This window comes from Embiotoca jacksoni, unplaced genomic scaffold (assembly GCF_022577435.1).
Source record: "Embiotoca jacksoni isolate LCO1_2020_lvr unplaced genomic scaffold, fEmbJac1.0.p SCAF_10, whole genome shotgun sequence".
Classification (NCBI taxonomy): domain Eukaryota; kingdom Metazoa; phylum Chordata; class Actinopteri; family Embiotocidae; genus Embiotoca; species Embiotoca jacksoni.
Genome location: NW_027185230.1, coordinates 18880823 through 18906255, shown reverse-complemented (window position 1 = coordinate 18906255; position 25433 = coordinate 18880823). Strand labels below are relative to the sequence as shown.

Below are 25433 nucleotides of genomic sequence, written 5' to 3'. Positions count from 1 at the left end.
ATAACAAGAATAGAAAACAAGCTCGACGTTGAGGTTTCTTTCTGTCTTTTTTTTTCTTTTTTTTTTTTACAGCATTGTTCACATGCAAAAAATGCAAAGCTGCTTGGACGTGGTTCACTTTTTCAAGCCCTTGTTGAGGTAAGCGGTTTAATATTCATGGATGTTCGGAGCCCCCTCGGTATTGTGGCGACGTTTAGATGAGTATATATGGCTCTTTTCTTCTCTATAGTCGCAGTCCTCTGTTTTTTCCTCTCTCCCCTATTTTTCGGGCTTGATGGACTGCGGCTAAATGGGCAGTTTTCCTTCTTTTCCAGCAGAGAGGACATCTTTATTCCATCCCCGGCTCACAGGTTTCCTATTCAGCTCCCCTCCAAGTAATGTCAGGGCCCTGAAAAGTGCTGCAAATCAATCTTTCATGGTGTTTTGAGGGCAATTTGACATCCATGCACTCCTTCTTTTCACTCCAACAACTACAAGGGGGATTGTCCGCAAAAAAAAAAAAAAAAAAAAAAAAAAAAAAAAAGGGCTGAAGTTGTGCTCGCTCTCTCTTTCTCCCTCTCTCTTTTTCTCTGGACGAATATGGACTGTAGAAACGTGATGGGAAAGAAGATATGGCAAGTAAATACAATAGCGGAGAGTTTTTTGGAGCAGCAGAGATAGTGAAAAGGAAAGGTGAGTGACAGGGCACGAAAAAAGATTACTGTGAAACAGCTGCTTTTTATGAGCGGGCCCCTCCTACGTTTGTCTCCTTTTCCCAGATGAAATTTCTCGGCGCTTTCAATGGGATTCTTTCTCATCTAGATTGATTTACATTTATAGCATTCATCGCACAAATCCGAGGTAAATGGCGGGGACAGGGGGGTGGGCCGCTTCTTTATTAAAGAGGAATTAAATGAATTGAATTGGGGTAACGCATGGATTTGATTTGCTTATTTATGCATTAACCTATGGCATTATCTGGAGCTGGTAAAGCCGCGGGCATGTCAGCAATAGCAAATCATCCTGCTTAGCTGTTCCATTGTAAAACAATTTAAGCTATTATTCTGTCCATTTAAAGCTTATCAATTTAATGTGGATGATTGACAATTATTGCACAAAGAGTGCGGTAATTGTTTGATTTCAAAGAGCTGCTGGGAAACCGATCAAAGACAAGCAGGCAGTTGTTTGTGCAGAAATCGCGGAGTTTTTAGGCTCAACAGGCCGCAGAGCAGATTTTAAACATTTCAACTTTATCACGGCAAAATAAATAAATGGACAATTTTTGCAAAAGAGAGAGAAAATTTTAATTTTGTCCTGAAAAGTTGCTTTAAAAAAACCAACAAAAAACAAAAACATTTTGCTGGTTAAAAAGAAGAATTTGTCCTAAAAATAAGTGATTTGATCCCGTGAAAACAAACATGTAACATGAAGAATGACTGAGTCAGACATCAGGGACACACACACACACACACACACACACACACACACACACACACACACACACACACACACACACACAGTCTCCCGGGATCCTCCAGCAGTGTCATTAAAATCAGATTAAGGTAGCTGCCACACTGAGGTGGATACTGAAGATCGGCTTATCTGTTGCAAAGGTGAGAGAGGTGCAGTCCCTCCTCTCCCTAAAGACCCCCCCCCCCCTCTGTTGTTGGACAGGACGGCGGGGGGGGGACGGGGGGGGGGGAGTCAGGACACCTGCTGGAGGTGGAGGTGCGTCTAATTTACACAGCCAGAGCTTTTTAAATTGTTTAGTTCGTCCAGACTTGTTGGCTAAAACATTTAATTGTAAAAGTGGATCCTTCTCTTGTTCCCACTTCAATCAGACACTGACGTAATAATTCTAATAATATAATTTAATATTCAATAAATTACTGGAAGCATTGCAGAATAGATTCTTTGCATCTCCTTCCTCTTTTGTGGAAAGTCATAAACCTGAAAATGGGCCAATTTTGCACAATAAGTACTTTAACTTCAGGTCGAGTACTTTGAGTACCTTTTAATGCAAGTGGACTTCTGGCAGTCTTTCAGAGTCCTACTTTACAGAAAACAATATTTCACCACCAGGAGAAATCTGAATGATGTGGGTTGCTGCAATTTGTCTATTTATTGATTAGCTGATGAACAGAAAAGTATTCAACTATTTTTACAACCAGTAAAATTCTGTTTCTCAATATGGATATTTTCTCGTTCATTTTCTGACAAAGACAAAACAGCTGTTTGACAAAACGGGAAAATCGTCAACAGATGAAATGATAATGAAAATAATCCATATTTTCAGCCTTAAAGGCAACAAATCTGTTACTCAATAATAATAATAATGATGACGTGAAGTTCTCATCAGATCTTTTTCTGCAGTAAAGTCACTTATTTGGTTTTCACTTGCTGAACATCCCTAAATAAGACCACCACTGAGTTTATGAGTTCATGAGGATGAAAAGCTGCCTCGTAAAAAAAATAACCCCTGAAGGAGGAACTCGGTCACCGAGCAGTCGATACTGATGATAAACCTCGCTCATGCTCAACTAAATGAAACTGTTAGACGGCCACAAAGGACCAGCAGGTCGGAGGTGTCCACGGGGACGGCACGCCGAAGAGGAAGAGGATCAAAATCAAGGGCTGGATTTGGAAACAGCTGCACGGCATCAAAGCACGGCGCCGGTACGGAGCCAGCAGGGTCCACTGGGGCAGGAGACCCCCTGCTGAGGGCAAAGATGTGCAGTGACAAAGCTGGAAGGGGCGGTGGAGGAGGAGGAGGAGGAGGAGGAGGTGGAGGAGGTGGAGGAGGGGAACATCTCAGTGCTCTGCAGCCTGAGGGGTGAAGAGCTGCTGGCTGAGGTCAGCTCACTGAGGAAGGAGGGAAATATGGCATGAATGTTTGGGGAGACGCAGAAGAGAAGGAAGTGTTTCACGGAAACAGGTTTCAGAGGAGGAAGTCCACGTTCTGTCAAACAGAAGTCGGAGAAAGCAAAGCGTCGGGTTCATCTCAACTACGACTTCATCACACCTGAAACCTCAACCAATCAACTATTTAGACCCCAACGGACTCCAAAAGGTCCAGATGTTGATGTTGGCGCCAGACAGATGTGGAACTATTTCATATTAAAAAGACCAGCTTTTAAATACGACTATAAAAGAATTTTGGCTTTCAGATTCTACAAATGAACCGATTTTACTCCAGAAACCATTTGGTGACATGTAAATATCGAAGGACATGCATGTGAATAGATTCCTGGTTCTACGTCTCTTAACGTGCTGAATCAGCAGTTTTTAAGTGACGGGATGAAACGCAAAGCAGAACTTACAAACATCTAAAAATGCACTTCAACCTCCAGCAAACTGAGAAGTGGAGCAGAGAGGAAAGAGTTACCGTTAAGAACTTATAACAACTAGTATTAACAACCACAAGAGAGGCTTGCGGGAAATTTATTGGAATTTGAGAATCGGCAGTGAACTATAGAAAATATAGATTTTCTGCTTATAAAACATGAAAACACACGATAATATCTCGATCTGTTAGTACACACACACACTCAAAGTTTCAAACGTGAAACTCAACACTTTAGTATCAGAATACAACAAAAAGACATCCAAATGTTTATCATATTCATCCAACAGAAAATCAGCTTAACAGTACACAATAAAGGTAGTCTGGATGTTTTTTAATACATGGTTAACTGTACACATAAAGAAAAAAAAACAAACACCATAATTAGACATTTTGAAATTATATCCCTTTTCATTAAGAAATGACGTTAATACCAGAATCATTTTCCATAACGATGCATCATTTATATCATTTATATTAGATCACACAAAGAAATAAAAAATTAATTAAAAAGTTATTAGCATTGGACTGAGTCCAACGCCCCGCCGAGTCCACGGCGAGGGCTCAGTGGGGCGTCGGTGAACTGGGAGGTACCAAATAATACTTAAAACATAAAAATACTAACATTAATTATTACACAGGTACGAATTACAGCGGCTTAGCAGTCTTGAATAGTTCGGGTACAAGAACATACACAAAAAAAAAAAGAAAAAAAAGAAAAAAGAATTTACCACTTCTTGCTTTTTCTTCATAACAAGATGCAACATCAAATTTCAAATCACACATTCACAATCTTTGAACATTTTCAGTATGAAAACAGAACAGAAAAGGAGGGACAATTTTCCTGCAACACTGGATCACAGGAAAAAAAAAAAATTCGTTTTATATAAGTATATATATATGAAACATATATATTTTAAATTAACAGTCAAATATATGAGCATATATACATAGTTTTACAAGGTAGCAAAGGCAAAAAAGCTATTTGCAACATCCCCCTAAATCCTATCATATCAGATACTGTAATAAATTATCCATGACATTCCCATTTGAAAAAACAAAAAAAATCATCTTAAAACTACAAGTTAAAAGTCTGTCAAAATATTAGAGAACCCATCTTTGTTTCAAAAGTGAAATAAGATATTGCACCTTTTTTTTTTTTTTTTTTTTTTTTTTTTAGACCAGGAGTACAATAAAATGACAATGAAAAACAGCATACAATGCACAACAGGAATTAAATTAGAACTATTGCCACTGGTGGACATTAATCCGAGTTTTTAAACCTTGTAACAAAAATACATTTCCTGTAACAAAACATCACAGTTTCATTTCACTGAATTATGTAAAAGGAAAAAAACCAAAAACATTTTAACACGCTTCTTAAACATCTCATGACATATGACAAAAGTGGTATTCAAGACTGCTAAGCACAGAATCATGGTTTCATCTCGACATAACTAGAAAAAATAGATCATATTGCCTTTTGAAATGGTACAACTCTTGGGTTCATTTTGGCGGTACAATCTGAGTCAAGACATGAAAATATAGAAAAACGAAACAGCTCTCTCAAGTCCAAAAAGGGATCCCAGATACGGTCTATCCAAAATAACAGTGTACATAAGCATTTAGTAACAAATAAATGTTCCTGATTTTAGAAATATTACTTTATTATATAAGTCATTCTACAGCTAGTGTTTCTCACTAAGAAAAAAAAGTCTTCAAGGCGTTGTAAATCTAGAACCCCCTCCGTTTAAAAAAAGGGTCGTTTCCATCCTCTCAGTGATTCAAGTCTTTAACCGGGTCGTCTTCTCTAATGATCCTGCAGAAAGCAAACAAGACAATTCATCACAACTGTTCAATCTGACATTTGGTTCGACGCTGAAGGAAAAGTGTGCCGGCGTTTTATCGTCGAGCAAAAAAAAAAAAAAAAAAAGAGCTAAAATTGTGTATTAATATGATAAAAATCGAAAATTTACTCCTGATTAGGGAAACAAATATGTTTTTCTATCCGTCAATCAATTGTACAAAATGTCAGGAAAGATCGACGAACAGTTTCTCAGTCAAAATGTCATCTTCAAAGATATTCAGTTTACCGTCACATAAGAAACAAGCAAATATTTGGCTTTTTATTTTTTAATGAAAGAAAATGATTCTGTTGAAACAGACTCCGTTTCAGATCTTCTCTCAAAGTAACATTAACGAGTGACTTCCTCTGAAACCTTTATTTTTTTTAGGAGATTTGAGATTTAATGCTTTAAAATGGAAAGTATTTGCATTCGTCCCAAAGTTTTCAAAAATGCCTATTAAAAGAATAAAAATTGCTGCACTGCAAGAACAAGACTCTGTCACATGACCGGACCGTGTATGAAAATGCAGAAAGGATTTGAATATGAAACGAGGGCTCTTATTTTGAAAAAGATACAGGAAGTCAGTGTGTTGGACCAACTGATGGTGTAACTTCACTCATTCAGTGACGTTCAACAGTCCTTCAAATCAAATCTGAACATTAAACCGATATGATGGAAGGATTTACTGCAGGACTGATGTATAATAATATAATAATGAGCTTTAGGTGGGAGGAGCTAATACACAAGCAACTACATGCACGTCTACAGCTGAAATACATAAATAACTTTTTGTCTTTAATTTGCCAACATAAGAAAAACACACTGGCGTTTCGCTTCAACCTCTGCAGTGCGAGTAAAACCGTGATACACCTGTTGAGGCGGATCTCACCTGAAGGCCCGGGGCTTGTGTCTGCTGACCGCCCTGGTTGAAGAAGGCCATCGGCTGTCTGTAGAAGTCAACCCAGGCGTTGTAGTCGGGATTAGAGGACTGCTGAGATGCAGGACCGGCTGTCTGGCCTGAGAACAAAAACAACAACAACCCACCAGTGAAGACGACTTCATCTTTAATCTGTTTGTGTGGTGCTCTTAATTAAATACGTCCTCTCACCCCAAGCTTTGTTGTATTCGGGAGCGGTGCTCTGGGCTTGGTTTTGTTGGCCTGTGAGCAAAAAGAAAAATGTTTTTACCAGCAGCTTCATAAAAAAATAAATTAAAAAAAGAACATTTTTACAAGTTGTTGTTTTTTTTAAACACAAATCATGAATACAGCTTTCCACTTCATCATCATCATCTTCAAATCCTGTTTTAATGACCTCATACAGGGAAAAAATTCCATCAGGCTCGTGTGAAGAAATGAGATTAAACTCAAACTTTGTGAATGGAGAGCAAAAAATAAATAAATAAATAAAAGGGAGGGATTGAGTCGGATGATAAATATTCTTTTGTTCCCGGGTGACACTTGCCTAACTTTTTATAATACTGCTCCCAGTCCATCTGGCCCGTCTGGGATCCATTGTGACCTGAAACCAGACACAGATAACACCACCAGAGTTACTCAAGAGTGGGTTTCGGGGTTTCCCCACTTTTCCACCTTCTCGCTCTTCATCTGCGATTCTGCTTCTTAATGATTTCCATTGAGAGAAAATAGAAAAGTCCGTCTGTGCAGGAAACACGTGGTTTAAGCCACAAACTGCACAGAAGACTCGGAGGAAACTTTCCCGTCTGTTCTCTGGACTTCATGGATGATGAGCAAACTTAAGAGGAAGCTATGTTTTACTCTCCTGCTGAATGAAGCACTGACTGCAGTTATCTAGCTGGAAAACAACCAGAGTTCATGATTTTAGGAGTATTTATTTATATACATTACTTACTGTGGTCCTGCTGGCCTTGAGGTTGCCATATCTGAAAAGTTGTACCCCATCCTCCGGTCATGAACGTCTGCGGCCCGCTTCAAGGGAGACAATTCAAACGTGAGTCTTAACGGACTTCGACCGAAGACATTGTGAGAAGACTTTAAATAAGGGCGCGAAAAAAATAAATAACGTACTACGAGGGGTTTTTGGCAAATTTGTCGTAAATGTAAAGTAAACAACTCTCCTGTAACTTTCACCAGCACAAAAAAAACAAAAACAAAGCGGTAAACCTCAAACGCTGGACATCACACGACCACCGTTTTGCAGTCTCGACACAGAAACGCATGAAACGTGACGCTGAAGCTGAAGCTTACTGTTGAGGAGGAGTGGTTGGTCCTTGGTTGTAGGGATTCATACCGAAGCTGCTGTTGCCTCCCATTCCTGGACCCTGGAGAAGAGAAAGGGGAAGAGGAGCTGAGCGAGAGACCACACTTGTGTTTAAGAAGAAAAAAAAAAAAAAAAAAAGAAGAAGAAGAAGGGGAGCCAACAGGCGAGGTCAAAGGTCAGGGCCGAGCGCTGATGCACTCCATTAAGTCCATTTGATGGATTCTTCATGTTTAACCTCTGGTGACATCCTGCTGGCCACCGGGACCACGGCAGCACCGCTCACCCCCAGCAGCTCCCTACATTGACATGTGCGCTCATGAATATCAGCCCAGACAATAGCATTTTGGAGGAGGGGGGGAGGCCGGAGGGAGGGGGGGATGAGGGGGTACCCTGGGGCCCAGAGCCAGACCACCTACCCCAATTCTCTCATCGATCAGCTGGCGGGCCTTTTCCAACTGCTGAGGGGTCCCTCGGATGGAGAAGATGCGCACATTGGGGTCGGTGTTGGGCGGCGGGTTCCTCTGAAGCTCCACGTGGGCACGAGACTGCTCTTTGATGTTTTTTATGGTTTCTCCACCTGAAAAACAGAAAGCAATGACCTTTTTTTTTTTTTTTTTTTTTTTAAATAAATCAATCACAAATGTTTGTTTTTGTGTGCCAAATGAACCCATTATAACACTTCATAACACCGTCAGGCTTCTGTTTCCTCACATTCTTCTTAGTCGCCTACATTACCCACAATGCAACTAGAGAGATAATTGTACATTTTGCTTCAGATGCCACACCATTTTCCCCCCTCAAACATGTAATGCTGAATTAAAGTCCCATCAGTTGAAAGCGATGCATCGAGGTTTCCCTGCTCAGGACTCCCCAACACCTGTAACCAGACCGAGGCGTAAAAATCGGTGGAATTTCCCTTTAAAGTTCATCTGGCATCGATTAATCCGCTAAAAACTCTTTTCATCTGAACTATCTGCTCACTGAATAATACTGGAAAGCTCCACCTGGCACGTCGAAAGAATTCCTTCTTTCAGTTTGTGACGTTTTAAAATCTCACACTTTTCTGACCTCTGGATTTTTTTGGGATTCGGGAGTCGCTTTAAACCATTTTTGCAACTTTTCCAAAACTACCGATTGAAACGCTGCCGACCGTGTCGCGTCGCGTCGAGGCGAGAAGGCGAGCGTGACGACAACCTGAACTCGCTCTGCGTCTCGGCTTCATCTCCACGTGACGCAGCGTCGAGACGTCTAACTTCTTGTGAAAGTGCTACCTTATGAAAAATCTGGCATGTGTCTCACCACTTATCTGCCATTCTCTTGTAACATCCATGCAAATCAGGAAACAAAAGGAGACATCTCCTGCACCCCCCCCTCCTCCACCCCCCACGGCATCTGATGCCAGCTTCCCGACGTGTGGGGAGAGCAATTACACCAGCAGGGAGAAATGAAACATAGCCGGCAGGAGAAAAGGGCCGAAATTGAAGCGTATCCTCCTTCTGGGATATCGTTTGTCTCTTTTACCCTTTTCATTCTTGACTCTGTGTTGTCCTCTGTGATGAGCGGAGGGAGTGAGGAGGACGAGGAGGAGGAAGGGGAGGTGCTTCCCGAGGGGGGGGGGGAGGGGGGGGGGGGGGGGAGGACACCGGGGCTGTCCCAACATCAATTACACATTTGTTCACTTGTGGCTGACACTCTGATGACCCTGGCTGACCTCCGAATGAAAACGCTCATCAAAAAGCTCTCCTCCGCCGGTAGCCTATTCCTCGCTGCCAACAGACTGCACATGGGCCATTAACCCTTTGTCAACCAAATGAAACTTCTGCCTTAATGAAGCCATTATGAGCTCTTCTAGTCAGACGGCAGAGAGCAATGAAGACCCCGACTATTCATTTCATGGACTGGGCCGTAGTGAGGACAGATAATACGAAGCCTTATTAATGAGACTGGTTTAGTGAGCTGGAGAAAAGGAGGCGATACAAAAGTGCAACTGGTGACAGCATTCAGGGCAACGCTGGGGGGGGGGGGGGACGGACGGGACGGGACAGGACAGGAGGGGGGACCGGTTAGCTGCTGGTGGGGAAAATACAAAAACATGATGCAACACATGGATGAAATAAAAGTCCTCCTCAATAATACTTTTCATTTCAGGAGAGAATACGAGCAAAAATGGCTGAATGGCGTTTTCAATTCTAAAATTAACACTCTTTAAAGCCCCGTTTTAAAAAAATATATATATTTTTCTACATACGTGCTCCAGAGCTGCAACATATCAAGCAAACTCACAGGACATTAATCTGCCTAAAATGCTGATAATGCATTATTCTAAAGTTCACCGGTTCCCTTTCTTTGTCGCGCTTTTCTTCGCCTTTAAAAATAGAAAACTGAATATTTTTTTGGGCACGCCGAGTCTCATGAAGAGGTGCTATAAAAAAAAAGAAAAAAAATGTTAATGTTTTAGTCTTTTAAAACGATATAAAAATGTCTTTTATAATTTGTCAATCAAAAACATAACCCGTCCTCGTTTATTCTGCTTTGTGTTGTATTAAATTAAAGCTATTTACCACTTAAAGCCCCTTAAAACCACCACAGACGCCCCTTTAATACAATTCACCTAAAAACATCAGCTTAATTTTGTCAAACAATCCCGTTATTAAATATCACCACCATCTCTGACAAAGAACTCATCCCTCCACTGATCTATCCGAGGAATACGTTGATGAATAAACTGAATACGCGTGTAGAGAAATTCAAAATTCACAAGCAAAATTGAAAAAGTTCAACACGACCAAACTCCATCTGCGCCGAGATGTGATTAAAATGGAAAACCCAGTTTTACATGTTTTAAACTCTTGATGCAGGATGCTTGTTGTGTCTCCTGCACCGAATTCATGCCTGTAATAAAGTCTGAGCAGGTTGGTGGGTGGCTTGATTCATCGAGCTCTGTGGGACTGTGTGTGTGTGTGTGTGCGTGTGTGTGTGTGTGTGTGTGCGGGGTCAAAACAGAGGGGCAACGGGCTGCATATGGCATCGTAAAGATATTAATCACCGCACCCTTTAAGGGTTGGCTGACAGCACCCAGACCCACCGCCATCTCCACCATATTGGCCCACTTCATATGCTAATGCACAGAAAGGGGGACGCAACGCCCCGGTTTATTTGTTTCCCTCGCCCCACTACATGCACAAAAGCCACTTGACATTTCTATTGCCATGTTTTTATCTTAGGTAAAGAGGCCCCCTCTGACCCGCCCACCGCTGCACACGCACGCACACACACACACACTAAAAGGCAGCATGCATGCCAATATACTGCACACATACACACACAGCTCCTTCCAATGCAATGGTCAATGACTTTTAAATAGCTGGCAATAGAGTGGGCATGAATAGCCAATAAGCTAATTCCTCCTATTCATTCCCTCGCTGCACTCTATCGGGCTGAAAGACCCTCATTAGATGCCAGGCAGCCTTCCACATGATTGAGGGCTGTTATTATGCACCTTTAACAATTAATGTCACATTACACGCATTATCCCCGTCATTAAGCCCTTAGTGAAGCCAATGAATGCCACTTGTGCTGTATACATGAGCCCTGGTGGGGAGAATAGGAGGGTGGTCACTCACTCACTCACTCACTCCCCCCCACCCACCCACTCCCCCCTTTCTTCTCATCAGCTTCACGCAGTGGCCGAACACCAAAAACGCCATTCGGTTATTAAAAAGAGAAATCTGGCGAGTTGGATTCACTCTCTTTAAGACATGCGTGTTATTTCTCTCGGACAGAAAAGTTGTGTCGGTGTGCAGCTACAAAGCTGGATAAAGACCTCACAGCCAGAAACCAATTAAAGCCCACAAACGCTTCCCTGCAGCGTCCACTTTTATATACAAGCCAGAAAAAGTCTCGGCTATAAATAAACACACAGAAAGCCTGAAGAACCAGTCGACCGAGGAGCCGGCAGCATCAACACAGATAAATGAAAATGTGTTTCTTACCTTTCCCGATCACCAGGCCACACTTATCAGCAGGTACTGCGTACGTCACCTCCTGCAGTCCTCCAGGACCTCCCATGTTACAGTCACTTCGTCCACGACGTCCCATCACGCCACCGAATCCATCTCGCTCCTGCAGTGAAGAATGTAGAGATGGAGGAACATTTACAGGCCGTCTGGAGGTCAAAGGGAAACTTTTGCTCCCTGAACTGTTCCCAGTTCAGAGTTCATCTGATGAATATTGTACTTTTTTTTTAAGCCCTGAAAGGAATTTGACACTTCACGAGCTTCAAGAGTAATAATTCCCATGTTGGACTTGCATTAGCTTCCTGATAAATAAACTTAACTATAACAAGGTACAAAGCAGAAGCACACAAACCTGAGCTGTCTGAACGAGTTCGTTGATAAGGTGGACTGCGTGGTGGCAGTGGTCGGGCTGACCCATCACCTGGGCAACGCGGTCGGGGCTGATTCCATCATCTGAACAACAAACAAACACGATAAAGATGGAAAAAAAAAAAAGATCTCTAACTGCTCAAAAACTTTGTACATATTTTCTGACAAGTCACTCAAAAACGCAAAATCCTGACATATTTCAAACTTTTGTAGTTGTAAGGTTTGAATTAACGAGTTCGTAGAAGATTTGCTGAACTTTAGTGCTGAAAGTGGAATAATTAATCACTTGTCGATATGTGATTTATTGAAATGCCATCTCTAATGAGTAAATCTGGATAAATGATTATTTTTCTGAGTCAGGAAGAAAACCCTGTGTGGCAAATTGTTTTATTTGTAGAGAATAAATGTTGTCCAGCTGTATTTTTTTACTCAAAGTTCCCAGAATCAAAAACCAAACAAGGCGATGTAACTTTAACTTTTTATTATGTTCCCCACCTGTGTAATAAGCTTCTGAAATGTCAACTCATTTAAAATCTTCTTTACTGAGGCTTTCCAGTAAAGTAAAATATGTGATGTCATGTCACATTAAAACACTGCCTCCATTTTCTTGACTTTTAAATATAACTTTAATATTTTCATGTATTTCTTTGCCTCAGTATGATTGTGTCTAAAATGTGATATATTCTTAAACCCGTCTTGTGTCCCATGTGGGCCGGAAGCTTGTATGGGGGATCCCACACTATTAATTACACTGGATTATTATTATTGTTATTATTATACAGACAAAGATTTGAGCATTTTCTTTCTTTTTCTCGAGTGCTAATGTTGTTTAATCCTCTCACCTTGTTTGAACTGGATTCTGACACCGGCATCATTCTGGATCTTCTTTATCATCTCTCCGTTCCTGCCGATGATGATGCCGACTGCGAATCTGGGAACCACCACCTGGACGAAGAGGGCAGACAGAAGAAATCAGGAGAGATTATATTTTTGTCTCTCTGGATCCATAAATTGGAAAAAAAAAAACTTGGTGGTCCGGCATTTAAAAAAAAAAAAAAAAAAGGCAAAAGAAACACGTGTTTACATCCAGACTGCTTCCTCCCATTTTGGTTCCAAAGTCGGCCCGGCCAGCCCTGAAGTCTCCTTGGTCTTTGTCCCGGATGAGCTTCACCACAAGTTCACGGGCTTGCTACGAGGAAAAATTGAAAAACTTTCATAAATTTGTAAACAACATTTTAACAAGGATACTGCATGTGACACATGTGCAGCTGAAATACTCTTAAAATAAAAAAAATAAAAAAAGAAAGGGGATTTTCAAATGTTTGAGTGGAAGACTGAAGGCATAAAATGTGTAAAATTGAGTGTAAACAGGAACAGTGAGCTCTTCTGAGACCGACCTGCACTTTGTGGGGATCCCCAGTGATTCTCAGGGGCTTGTCTGCTCCGGTGGGCATGGGGTCATCCTGAATCATTATCATCTGCACTCCTGTTCTCTCCTGCAGGGTTACAACCAGACAGAAGCACAAACAACCACCAGGAGTTACCTGAGGCCCAAAAGACTACTCGCGCTGAAGGGGCAGAAATCCCACGCATCTTAAAGCACAGGTTATATTTTATGTTATACACCATCCTTGTTTTGTGGAAACATCCTTTTAGAGTTCAGATGATTATATGTATGAACAGTTATATCCCTGGTTTCTCCTGCCCACATGTCTACGTGTCTTTAGGTTAATGGACCGGCAATAGTTAGATTAATGTGACGGCACCGCAAGAGCTTCATTGTTTACTACCAGACCTGCAGTTGTTTGATGGTCTCTCCTCCCTTGCCGATGACCAGGCCGACCTTGTTGGCGGGGATAAGGATCTGCTGGATGGAGCTGTTGCCGTCCATGTCGTTGTGGAAGCCGGGACCGTACCGACACTGCTCCACAATCTCACTCAGCAGCCTCTTCGCCTGACTGAAGGGAAGTGGAGAGGGGTGGGGGGGTGAGTGGAGAGAGGCATTAGTCACCGCAGTCACACAAAAAACCTTTGTCAGAGGTGAAAGATGTGTTCAGGTGATTCAGTGACTGATCAGGAGGGGGTGGAGGGGATGAAAGGAGATGTGAGTTCATGCCCTGTGTCACAACAATGGGGCACACGTTCCTAATGATCTGTGGCGTTTCAGTAAATCTGTGTTGACACTCACTCGATGTTCTCAGGGCTCCCGGTCAGCGTGCAGGGTCGGTCCAACATGCCTCCACTTTCTGCAGCAAAACAGAAAAGTACAAAACATTCACACGTCACACTCACGTTACCAAGACGGTGCAGAGAATCACCTTTGTTTGTCCAAACATAATAATAATAAAAAAAAAACAGGTCACAAAATGGCCTCAATTTCTACAACAACCCAAGAAAGAAATGTGAGAAACTTCAGGAAAAATCTTTCTTTCACGACAGACAGAAAAATAAAATGCGAAACAGAAATCGTAAAACAATAAAAAAAAAAAAATCAGGATAAAAATATGCGCCGCAAACACATACTAAGAATGTGGGTATGTGAGGACGTTGAGAAGCATCCAGTAAATATACAAAGTAATTTTTATTCAAAGTTTTGTCTGTTAAAAAGGAAACCAGTGGCAGAAACAACCCTAAATAAAGCGAGTGTAGGATTTAGTGACGCAGCAGATTACATTGACCTGAGCACCCTTTACCTTCCCTTCAAAGTACACAAGAGAATCTACGCTGGCTGCAAAACGCATGAAAAAAAAAAAAAAAAAAAGCCAGAAGTTTGGTTTGTCCCTTCTGGGCTACTGTAGAAACATGGCGAGCTACACGGATAAAGACCCGCTCCGCATGTAGATTATAAAGGGCTCATTTTAAAAGGTAACAAAAACACGACTCGTCGGTTCAGGTTAATATCAGTAACTGTGTGAAGCCCTGCAAAGACTGACCCTCTGTCAAAACACCAGTAAAAGAAGGGACACATTAACATTAACAGTAAATTAGGTTCCATACGCAAGTCTGGAAAAGGTGCAGCACATGCAAATATTAAAATCATAGCGTTTCAACTTTGACACATGACGTGGTGAAGGTTGCATGGCCGCAGTTAAAAAAGGTTTTTTGGTTTAAAAAGGACATGTTTAATATTCTTTAACTGCAGCATTTTTTAACGATCACACAATCTTCAGGACGTTTCTCCTTCACGCCATATTCAGCTGGTATCATCATATTTGCTGACTTGCACAATCTTACAGCAAATACAGCTGCCAGTGTCTCTTTATTTGAACATAACAGATGTTACGTGTTCTATTTCTTATCTCGTCTATATTTTAAGTGACTTATTGCTTTCATTGTAAAACACTTTGTTGTTTCATGTTAAGCCCCGTTTATGCTGTGATTACTTGGAAAGTTAAGAGGTGGTTTGGACCAGAATAAATCAGTGACCCGGACGTCCGTAAGGCTTCGAGCCTCACAGTTCAGTTTGATGTGCAAGTCTACTTCATGCTTGTGCGCAAACACATTTTAAGGCATCAAGCTTTGAAGCCTCATTAGTTGAATATTTCAAGGACTTTTCAACATGACCTCTGCATTGTTTTTGAGATTTGGTGAGCAAAACGTATGTCGCAAATCATTTTTGAAAGTCAGCTTGTTACTCTCAGTTCAAAACACGTTGTGATGTGCTTTTTTTTTCTTTCTTTTTTTTTTAATTTACCTGAAGCAATCTGGATCTTACAACCCGATTCCAGCTGAATTCTTGAGATCTGCTCTCCACCTTTTCCAATGACTACGAGAGAAAATGACAGTTTTGAGCCTTTAATAAATATTGACAGAGGCCTCAAAGCAGTGACCCAAAAACTGAGCAGATTGTCAATATTGATGATTACGTGTCAAACGTTGATACTGAATATAATAAACTTGAGGGCTACTTACTAAATCCCACCATCTTATCAGGCACTTTGTAGTCTTCTGTTGTGAGAGCCCTGTGGGAGATTAGGACACAATCAATAACACTACATATATCAAAAAAATAAAAAAAAAACACGTCTGGAACCATTAGGGCTGCAACTAATGATACATTTTTATATTAATCAATCATGTGAAAAAATTCTCAATTAATAATCTGGTCTGGAGTTGAGCCATATGGACAAAATTACAATATTTTTGACTAAATATACCTCGATATCAATATTGTGACTACACTTGTAATGCAGCTTTTAAAACCCAGAAAAGACGACATGTTTTCATATCACAGTATCAATATAATATCAATGTATTTCTAGCCCTGACTTGATCAATAAAATGTCAGAAAATAGAGAAATAGTCCACCCTCTAAAATAAATATTGTTGTAATAAATGAATATGAGAGCTGCTCTTTCTGAAACTACAACCAGCATTTTAAAAAATATTTTCTGACATTTCATAGACCTGAAAATGAGTAAATTATACTGCCAAACAAAACATTGATTTAAATGAGTTGCAGCCTTTATGGAAACAAACACCCGCGGTGCAAATTTCAAACTATCTTTGAAACCACCAAAACTGATTTCCAACAATTTAACTTGGTTCTCAGTTTAAATATGAACAATGCAGCCAAAGCGCATTAATACGAGCAGAGTCAGACGCCTCGGTGTGTTTCTGCTCACCTTTGATGTACCATTGCACCAAGATGGTTCCCTACTGTGAACAAAAGAGGGGAAAGCAAACCAATTACCACGTGAGAAACCATCTGAGATCATGGCTTTAAAAACACATAATATTTTAAATGTCTGCTGAAGTGATCGCAGGCGAGGCAGCGGGAGCGAGGAAGTGCGCGTCGGAGCTGGAAGGAACGATGGCAGATGGATCCGACGCTGCCAATCCTTCATGTTTGTGTCTGACCCACAGCGGGGGGGGGGGGCTTTCACCAGCATGGAAATCAGGCCTGCGAGCGTATGAGTGAGTGTTTCAATCAGAGAGAGGGAGACGGCAGCAGCCGGGTGAGCGACTGCTGGTCCTGAATTGAATTTTGACAGGTAGCACCGAGCAAAGGTCCTGCAGGGTCACTGGAGGATGTGCTGTCATGGACGTGAACACCTGAGTTGATATCTGGCGGGTTCAATCAATTTTATGGCCGTTTGCACTGATTTCACTTCTCGTGTGAAAAACATCGGGGTTAACGGGACAGCTATGAATATAAAAAAGGGAGGTGTGCTAAATTCATACAAGGACGAGACCGGAAGATAAAGTGTGGACGCCTCGAGAGTATTTGTATATTTGTTTTGATAAATAAATGCTGAGAGCAGCGCTACGCAGATAAGCATTTCTGTTATGTCGCCCCACATACTGAGAGACAACCTTGACGAGGAAAAACTGAGGACCAATTGTTACAAAACAATCACAGCGCATCAAACAAACCTAAACCAGAATTGCATTGCAATTTTCCTATCCGTGCATTCAGGGCCGAACTATCATACGAACAACTGTGACAAGATAAGAGAAAGACGGGATAAATGACTCGCGTTTCCACTTCGGTGCATGTGAAATGGATCAAATCTTTTGTTTTGTGAGTGAGGATGACATTTTCTTCAGGACACTGCAGTGTCAGATACTTAATACCCCACACAAAATACCAGAATACTAAAGCACGGCTGTCCACTTCGCTGATTACAGCGTTTCCTCCTACAAATGTGCACTCGCAGTTTTGCAACATCTACACGCAATCATAAACAACAAAATCAACATAGAATGGAAAGTATAATAAGTCTTGAAAAGCTACAGATATTTTAGATCATTCAAATTACGGCCATATCCAGCATGGCATTATTACATTTTCTTCCCGTTAAAACTTCATTTCACCGCTTGCATGTTTGTGTTTTTACTTTTTATGATAAAAGGTCTGATGCCGTGTTTACTGGATGTTTCCCGGCTGGAATAAAACAGCCGACCAACAACAGTTTTGCAGGCGTGATTAAGAAGAAAGACGTCTTCTACTCCAGAGGCAGAAAAATAGCATCAGAAGATGAGCACAGCCGTTTAAACAGACACGTTACTTTAGTCAGCATCAAAAACTTGTTTGTGAAGCTTTTTTTGGGGGGAATCTAACCTATTAATGGGCAGTTGATTGACAGGATACAACCACATGGAGCTGGATATCAGTCAAAACTTTGATTCCTAATATTCAATATCAAAAAAAATCTTTTTATGAAAAAGAAAATTACAGTACATGCAGCCTTCATGCAGTTTAGAGGGGGAGAGTGTAACCCAGGTTGTTTTGTGTCGCTACGTGTTATAATGAGAGATTTAGTCAAGTTAAAACAGTAATAATATCTACGTGGGCAGGCTAACCAGGTCGAGGTTACGATACGAGTTTGGTAGGATATGGTTTCGATTAAGTGCCGTGACACACTGAAGCAATTCAGTCCACTCGGCCACCGAAGTACTCAAATAATTAAAAGCTGTTATTAACTGCTTCTTTATAGGTTTAACAGAAAAAGGGAAAAAAAAACAACAACACCTGCAGAGACAATTTGTGCTTCCTCTGCACAGTAACATGTAGAAATATTTCTTTATGAAGCACCATGTTTTTATGGGGATGTGTGTACACGTGAGGCTCACCTCCGTTGTCTAGTGAACGTTTTTGGCCTCCAAAGCCGTAGAGGGAGGGGTCGATGACCGGAGACGAACTGTTCATGTTGGGCATCTGGTCTCCTCCCATCTTGGCTGCCATCTGGAGACACAACACAGAAGGACAGATGGAATAAAAAAAATTAAAAAAGAAGTGACGATATTCTTTGAATCCACGTTTGCTTTGCGAGACGTAATCTCGGGACGACCCTTCAGGATAAGCGTGACACTTTCTCTTTGCTTCTCTTCTTGCTTAAGAGCATCGGGTTTGCCGTCGAGTTCGGTGACGCTTCTCTTCAACTGACCCAACGTTTTCACGCCTTCACTGACAAATTATAGGAATCACAGCACATGGCGACATCTCAACGGACTAGATCTGTCAAAAGAGGAGTTGCCTTAAAAGTTACGACAGGTGTGACAGCTACCTTCAAAAAAAAAACAACAAAAGAAAACCTTTCTCCTTCAACCGTAGCCTGTCAATCCTGTTTGTAGTATTTGTGCACCTGTGCAAAGGTAGACAGATAAGAAAAGTCCGACAATGAGAGATCTATTCACATGTTTTGAGGACGACGAAGAGCACCATCAGATGTGTATTTCTGTCCACCTTAAACATGTTTTTCTCATAGTGATGGACAACCTCTGTGTACTATTACAAGAAGACTGCAGTCATTTGTGTTACAGCTCAAGTCAAAACGAAACTAAAGCTACTTTCCAAATCTGAAGTCGATGCTGCTGGAGAACACTGAAAGCATTTTCGCTTTCCCCCCCATTAATCTGCCACCTTTCCTTCCATTCAAAAGTATAGCATTTCAGAAAATTACACTAAATTGACATCTGTGACTGACTGATTTTTTTTTTCTTCCCCCCCCCCCAACAATATGAAAATATAGGTGATGGAAATTAGAGTCTCCCATCACCTTCAGGGATGATTATCTACTTCAGAGCCCACCGGTGGAAGCGAGAGGGGCGCGATGGAAATAAGGAGGCATAAAAGGAAGCAGGTGTTCGGGTGCCGTTTCCATGACATTGCTGCAACTACACGCAAGTACACGTGAAGCAAAAACCGAAAGCGTCGTAGACTAAAATCAACACTCAAGAAAACGGGATGTGAAATCTGTGTTTCTCTGAGTTTCTGGTTCCCTGCGGGTACCTGAGGGTTTTATCTTCCCCAAACACCAGGCTCCTAGTACAAGTAATAATCGACTATTATTTGATTATTAACTCCCCCTACACGGGAACAAACAAGTCCATATTTCAAGGTTCAACACCTCTTCCATTTGGGACTGTGGCACAACTGTGATCTACCTGCTCCAGGTTTTTTTTAATTTTTTATTCTACAATGGTGTTTATTTTTTTTATTGGTTATTTAACGGGGGTCAACGTTAACGGTTATGTTGCAGTAAGTGATATCGAGACGCCGGCGAATAGGAAGCTTATTGCAGAGGTGAAATAAGACTTGTGATTTAAATGGACCTCAAAATAATTACATGCCTCGCTTTTGTTTGCTGATAATTGTTTAATACAAAAAAAAAAAAAAAAAAAAAAAAAAAACTGAGCGGGTGACATGAAATTACTGCGAAGCAAATTGAGATTTAAATGTCAGCCACTTTCAGCTGCTGCAGGGAGACGCAAGTTAACAACTATAACTGCATCTGTGGGAACTAACACCACCCGCAGGAGTGTGAAGAAGCATTAGATGAAGGCCTTCACTTCCTACATCTCAGACTAATGCCACATCAACGTCATACGATACGCTGACGGGGAAACGTCTCTTTCATACAAATCCACTATTTATCATGAGACTTATTCAAATGTGGAAATAATTATTATTATTTTTTTTTAAATACAGCATTTTATGAGGGTTCATTTGTGGTTCATGCTCATGTTTATCATCGACTATGAGCACCAGCGTCTGCAAACGATGACGCAAGAGTGAAACCGATACCTACAGTCAACTCTCTTCAACCCTGCTGGTATTGTGAAATGTTCCTTCTCAGGTGGCACACAAATATATACACGAGTATATATATATATATATATATATATATATATATATATATATATATATATATATTCCAATGTTAATCGCAATTATTTGCATTACAATTAATCATCAACTAAAGCTGATGTTGGGGAGTCAACTAGTTACACGTAATTAAGTTGCAAAATAAATATACTGGTAATAAGATTATATGTAGAATATAATATTGATTCTGTCCATCAGCCGAACAGGCTTCATTCATTCAGGCAGTCGCAGTGCCGCTCATCTGTCAATCAAATCAATGCACATAGCCACCAATGTGGTTGGTGAGGTGGTTAACAAGTCATTCAGGAACCAGCGTGACAACAAACGTGTACATTACTCAGCCGTGTTGATGTTTTCGTCGGCAGTCGGCCTGAACGTAGACTTTGGTTTGTTTTTTTACTGCAGTCGGTTGTGATTGACACGCATGTAATTTAATTCAAATGACTTCAATCTTAATTAAAGTCATGTTAAAGAATTTTTAATTCAAGTTTAACAGTAATCAAGAGTTGAGTGATGTGAGGTTTCAGCTATTTTTTGGACGACTTTAAGTTATGTGGTGGGAGATTGGAGGGATCCTCAGTTTTGTTGTTGTTTTTTTTAAAATAATTATCCATAATTGTTTTTACCATATCTCTGGAAACTTCTCCAAAACACGTAAAATAGTCGAAGCGTGCTTAAAGTAGTCCGCCGGGGGAAGAAATACAACCAAAGGAGATCTGGTGAGGAAGTGATTTAGTTAAGTTGATGCTCTCCATGGTGATTCGGCTTAGGTGCTGCTCCTAATCCTTATAATAGTAGGGAAACACTGACATGGAGATATATATATATATATATATATATATATATATATATTTTAAACAAGGTAATCTGAAACTTAATAACTTTCATATATGACTAAAGTGGAATTTTACATAATATAATTATCTGTTGTCAGTGGTGTACTTGATCATTTACAGTGAACAGGATGGGGGGGGGGGGGGGGGGGGGTTAACTCTACTTATTTATAGCCTCCATGTGACATCAGTTACTGAGGGGAGCTGTGACGTGCTGTGACGTTTCATTTATAAAAAAAATAAAATAAAAAAATTCTTCTCAGGTGTTTTCCAGCAGCGATGGGAAAACAACAACAACAACAAACAACAACAAAACCAAAGGAGGATTAGATGGATAGATGGAGGAGGAGGCTTACTTCTTCAACAGATGACGTCACATGACGTCACATGGCCTAACTCCCAACGCTGCCCGCGAGCGCACACCAAGCAGCAAAGCGCACGAGCTAGCTAGCTAACAAACAAAAAAAAAACCAGCTTCCCATTAAAAACCTGCTCCGTTCAGCCGCCGCGTGTTTTAAATAAACGCACGAGCTTGTTGTTAAGAGTTAAAGAGAGTTAAAGATGTAAAGTGTCGGTTCTTTAACGTGTCGGTTCTTTAACGTGTCGGTTCTTTTAAAGTGCTGGTTAGCGGCGTCTCCGTTTAATCTAACCGGGCAACAAGCACTTCGGACCGGAGCTAACTTGGGAGCTAGCTCCGTTAGCTCCGTTAGCTCCTGTTCCTCCGCTCCACGACCCCGTGCTCGTGTTCGAGTCCACGCCGGCTACAGCGCGTCATCTTCGGTCAACGTTTGCGGGTCAACGGGCAAACTTTGTGTTGTTTTTTTTTGGAGCGAGTTAGCCCGCTGAAGCTAAAAAAAAAACTAAAAAAAACCCCGCAACTTCTGCGAGTTGACAACAGGTTGTAAAACGTACCCGGCTCTTAACTTACTGAAGTACCGCAAACTTCGGACCCCGGGAGAGGCCTCCGCGTCCGGCGGGCGGACAAGACTCGTCCGGCGGGTCGGACGGTTCCGACACCGAGTCGAACCGCGTCTCTTCTGCCTTCTGAACTAATCTAGCCCGCTTAGCCGTTTAACGGTTAGCCCACTTAGCTCGCTGGGTGCATGAGGGGTGTTTACGGTCGGAGGTCCCGGGAGGTCCCGGGAGGGTCCGGGAGGTTCCGGGAGGGTCCGGGGAGCCCCGAACACGAAGTCCCGGCCCTGCTTCCACATGTCCCCCTCCCTCCCTCCCTCCCCTCCTCCTCCTCCTGCTCCTCCACCCCCCCAAAAAAGAAAAACACCCCGCTGGTTGGGGGTCCGAAAGCGTCCCGCTCGCGTCCGCCTCGGAGCGGTGTGTTTTACCTGTCGGACCCGGCGTATCGTGTCGGCGAAGTCATCTTTCGTTCCGGGCTGAGCCACCGAGGCCTGTCCCTGAACCAGCTCCGCCATCATCATCATCCGCCTCGGCAGCTGAGAGCCACACTTTAAAAAAAAAAGGAAAAAAAAAAAAGAGAGAAAAAAAGAAAAAAAAGACCAGCACACGTGCCGAGCCGAAGCTCCGCGAGCCACACGATCTCGCGAGTTGATGGCAGAACACACACGGCATGATGGGACGCGGGCATATTATGGGATGTTGTTGTATTCTTACGCCGCTTTATATATAATGTAAGAATTAAGATGTATTTGGCTGCTATATCTACACACGTTTACACCTCTGAGATTATGCAGTCAAATCATTTAGTCGTAGTTCAGTTAATAAATAAATAAATAAATAAATAGCTGTGACAGTTTGAGATCACTGTAAAATCTTCAAATGTCAAATATATCACATTTAATTCAATTCAATTCAATTTACTATTATATAAATCTGAAAATAAGCAGCAAATCCTCACTTTAGGGAAACTGCAAATGGATAAGGTTTGACATTTCTATTATATATTATTATCTAAATAAACGAGTTGATCAAGATTGTTGGCTATCAAGTCATCAATGAAATACAATTGAACTGCAAGTTCAGTAGACATAAAGCAGACTAGACATATATCTAAGTAGATATATGTCAGATGCTTCAGATTGAGATCAGGACGAAACTACACTCACTGAAATACTGTTAAATTTAGAAAACAGATCACATCAGCACGTCAGTCACGAGCAAAACAATCTTTATTTCTGGATTTAATGATACAAAAAAACACCCAAATAAAGAGATTTAACATCTTACAGCTTCCTCTATCGAGCCACATCAATGTTTTAATTTGACTTCTTCTACTTATGGTATTTTAATGTCTGTGTCAGACAGCAACAACAACAAAAAAGTACCAACAAAAATGAAAATTGAGGATTATTAGTTTTCTCTCGATCCCGGATAAGTGGAAGAAAATGGATGGATGTTTTTTTTTTCCCATAGCCGCACATGTGGAAATATCTATTGTTGCACATCTGGAAAATGCCAGCAGCCAGACAGCAGAGAGTAAAATTGCAGCAAATTTCCAAACTCTTTATGCAAAACAGTTCCTGCTCCATAAATTTGTATCCAAACCTCAAAGAGCGAAGCCGACCAGCGAGAGCTGAAATCGATGTGTGGTCCGGTGGAGCAGAAGCAGGTCAGACTTATCTAAGTCTTTGTTTCTGGGGGTCTGATGAAGCTTAATGATGACCAGCGTTTGATATTAACGCTCTGATCTGTTAAAAAAAAAACAAATTGGACCACACAAATAGGGGATGCACAAGCTTGAAACTTTTTCATAAACACTCAAATGTCGGTTTCCTGTCTACGGTTTCATACATGCAACACGGTCATGCAGCTGCTGAATGACTGAGACAGGCAGATTGGCATCCTGCGTCTTATACAGAGATCCGTACGTATATCAACTTCCCTTCCTCGTCGGCCCCGGGGCATGTTATCACCTCCAAAAAAGCAGCAGAGAAATTAAGTGGCAGCTGAGTGCTGTTCCCGGACCAGCACCTCTAAATGAAGACCTCCAATTGAGCACGACTGAAGTCTGATCTGGGCTGCTAACATATTGCTGCCATGTGCTGCGCTGCCAATGTATTCAAACCTGGAGGTGGCTGGGGAATGATTTCAGACGTATCAAAGAGTATGTCAGGTGGTGGTCGTCATATACAGCCAGATGATGCATTCATGAGAGTGGACACACACACACACACACATAATTATTATGAATTCAGCTCCCATCTGGTCAAACAGCCGACAAAATAAAGGCATTTAAGGCAGGTGTGGGTCTCTGGAGTCCTGCCAGTCAAACAGTGGGAACTGAGCAGACCGAGTGTTTTTTTGTGTGTGTGGAGCTGTGGTTACCGTAGCAGGCTGATCAAGTGTCACTCACACACACACACACACATACATACTCACACACACACATACACACACACACACACACACAGCTTCCTCCTTGTCATTGTCTTGCAGAGAATAGACGTTTGTTCCCAGGGTTCACAGCGGTAAAACTGTGGTCAGCTGTATGTGAGCACAAATTCAGAAAAAAAAAAAAAAAAAGACAAGTTGAAGGAATCATCAACATAAAGATGAGTAATTGATCCATTTTCATTTCAATGAAGTGAAAATGTGTTTTTTTGTGGTCAGGCAAGTGGAATAGATGCCCAGCTGGACAAATGAGCATTTAGAAAACAAAAAAAAGGAACATCAATATTGGCACACTTACTCCTTTTAACTACTGAGCTTTTACCTCCTCCTCCTCTTTTCTCCTCTTCAGTCTCCAAAGTACGAGCAATATGAAACTGTAATTGCTTTATAATTGCCACGATTCTGTGATGGGCATAGATTTCCAAAGGCAGGATACGAGGAAGGGTTCGTGTTTCATCCAGAGACCTCTGAGGCAGCTTTCATTCAGGATCGCATTGTCCATCCAGCAGGAAGCGGTGAATAAAAACTTGGCTAATCATTTTCAGAAGTGAAAAACAGTGATGCCACACCTTTTCTTAAATTTCAAATCTTTTTATAATCTGTTGGTGTTATTTCTCTGTAATCGTCATCATTGTTAATGTTTTATACTCCATTTGTTTTACTTTTGCACCCTTTTAACATCATCACACTCTGATATAGACTACAAAAACAGAACATGCTTTTCTAGTTCATACAGTTTCCAAACCACAAGGCCTACATTACCCACAATGCAACTCAACCCCCACCAGCTGGCACTGAGGTTTGGCTGTGTGACTCATGCTTGGCTCATATA

The 25433-nt window shown here is 41.4% G+C and overlaps 1 protein-coding gene across 3 annotated transcripts; it reads right to left on the bottom strand.

Moving 5' to 3' along the window:
* Positions 1-3639: 3639 nt before the first annotated feature.
* On the bottom strand, positions 3640-22710 carry fubp3 (far upstream element (FUSE) binding protein 3). 3 transcript variants are annotated; one of them, XM_069171923.1, is made up of 19 exons: positions 22579-22710; positions 18371-18482; positions 16420-16453; positions 15707-15756; positions 15489-15560; positions 13983-14040; positions 13590-13752; positions 13192-13290; positions 12879-12983; positions 12637-12739; positions 11778-11878; positions 11402-11531; positions 7826-7986; positions 7397-7470; positions 7041-7117; positions 6633-6689; positions 6278-6328; positions 6059-6186; positions 3640-5141 (listed from the first exon to the last, which is right to left on the bottom strand). In XM_069171923.1, the coding sequence occupies exons 1-19, from the start codon at positions 22672-22674 to the stop codon at positions 5133-5135; spliced, it is 1680 nt and encodes a 559-aa protein (XP_069028024.1). In that variant the 5' UTR covers positions 22675-22710; the 3' UTR covers positions 3640-5132. The 3 variants fall into 3 exon arrangements, with proteins under 3 accessions (XP_069028024.1, XP_069028036.1, XP_069028031.1); XM_069171935.1 differs by lacking the exon at positions 22579-22710 and adding an exon at positions 22167-22426; XM_069171930.1 differs by lacking the exon at positions 15489-15560.
* Between the last annotated feature and the right edge of the window lie 2723 nt (positions 22711-25433).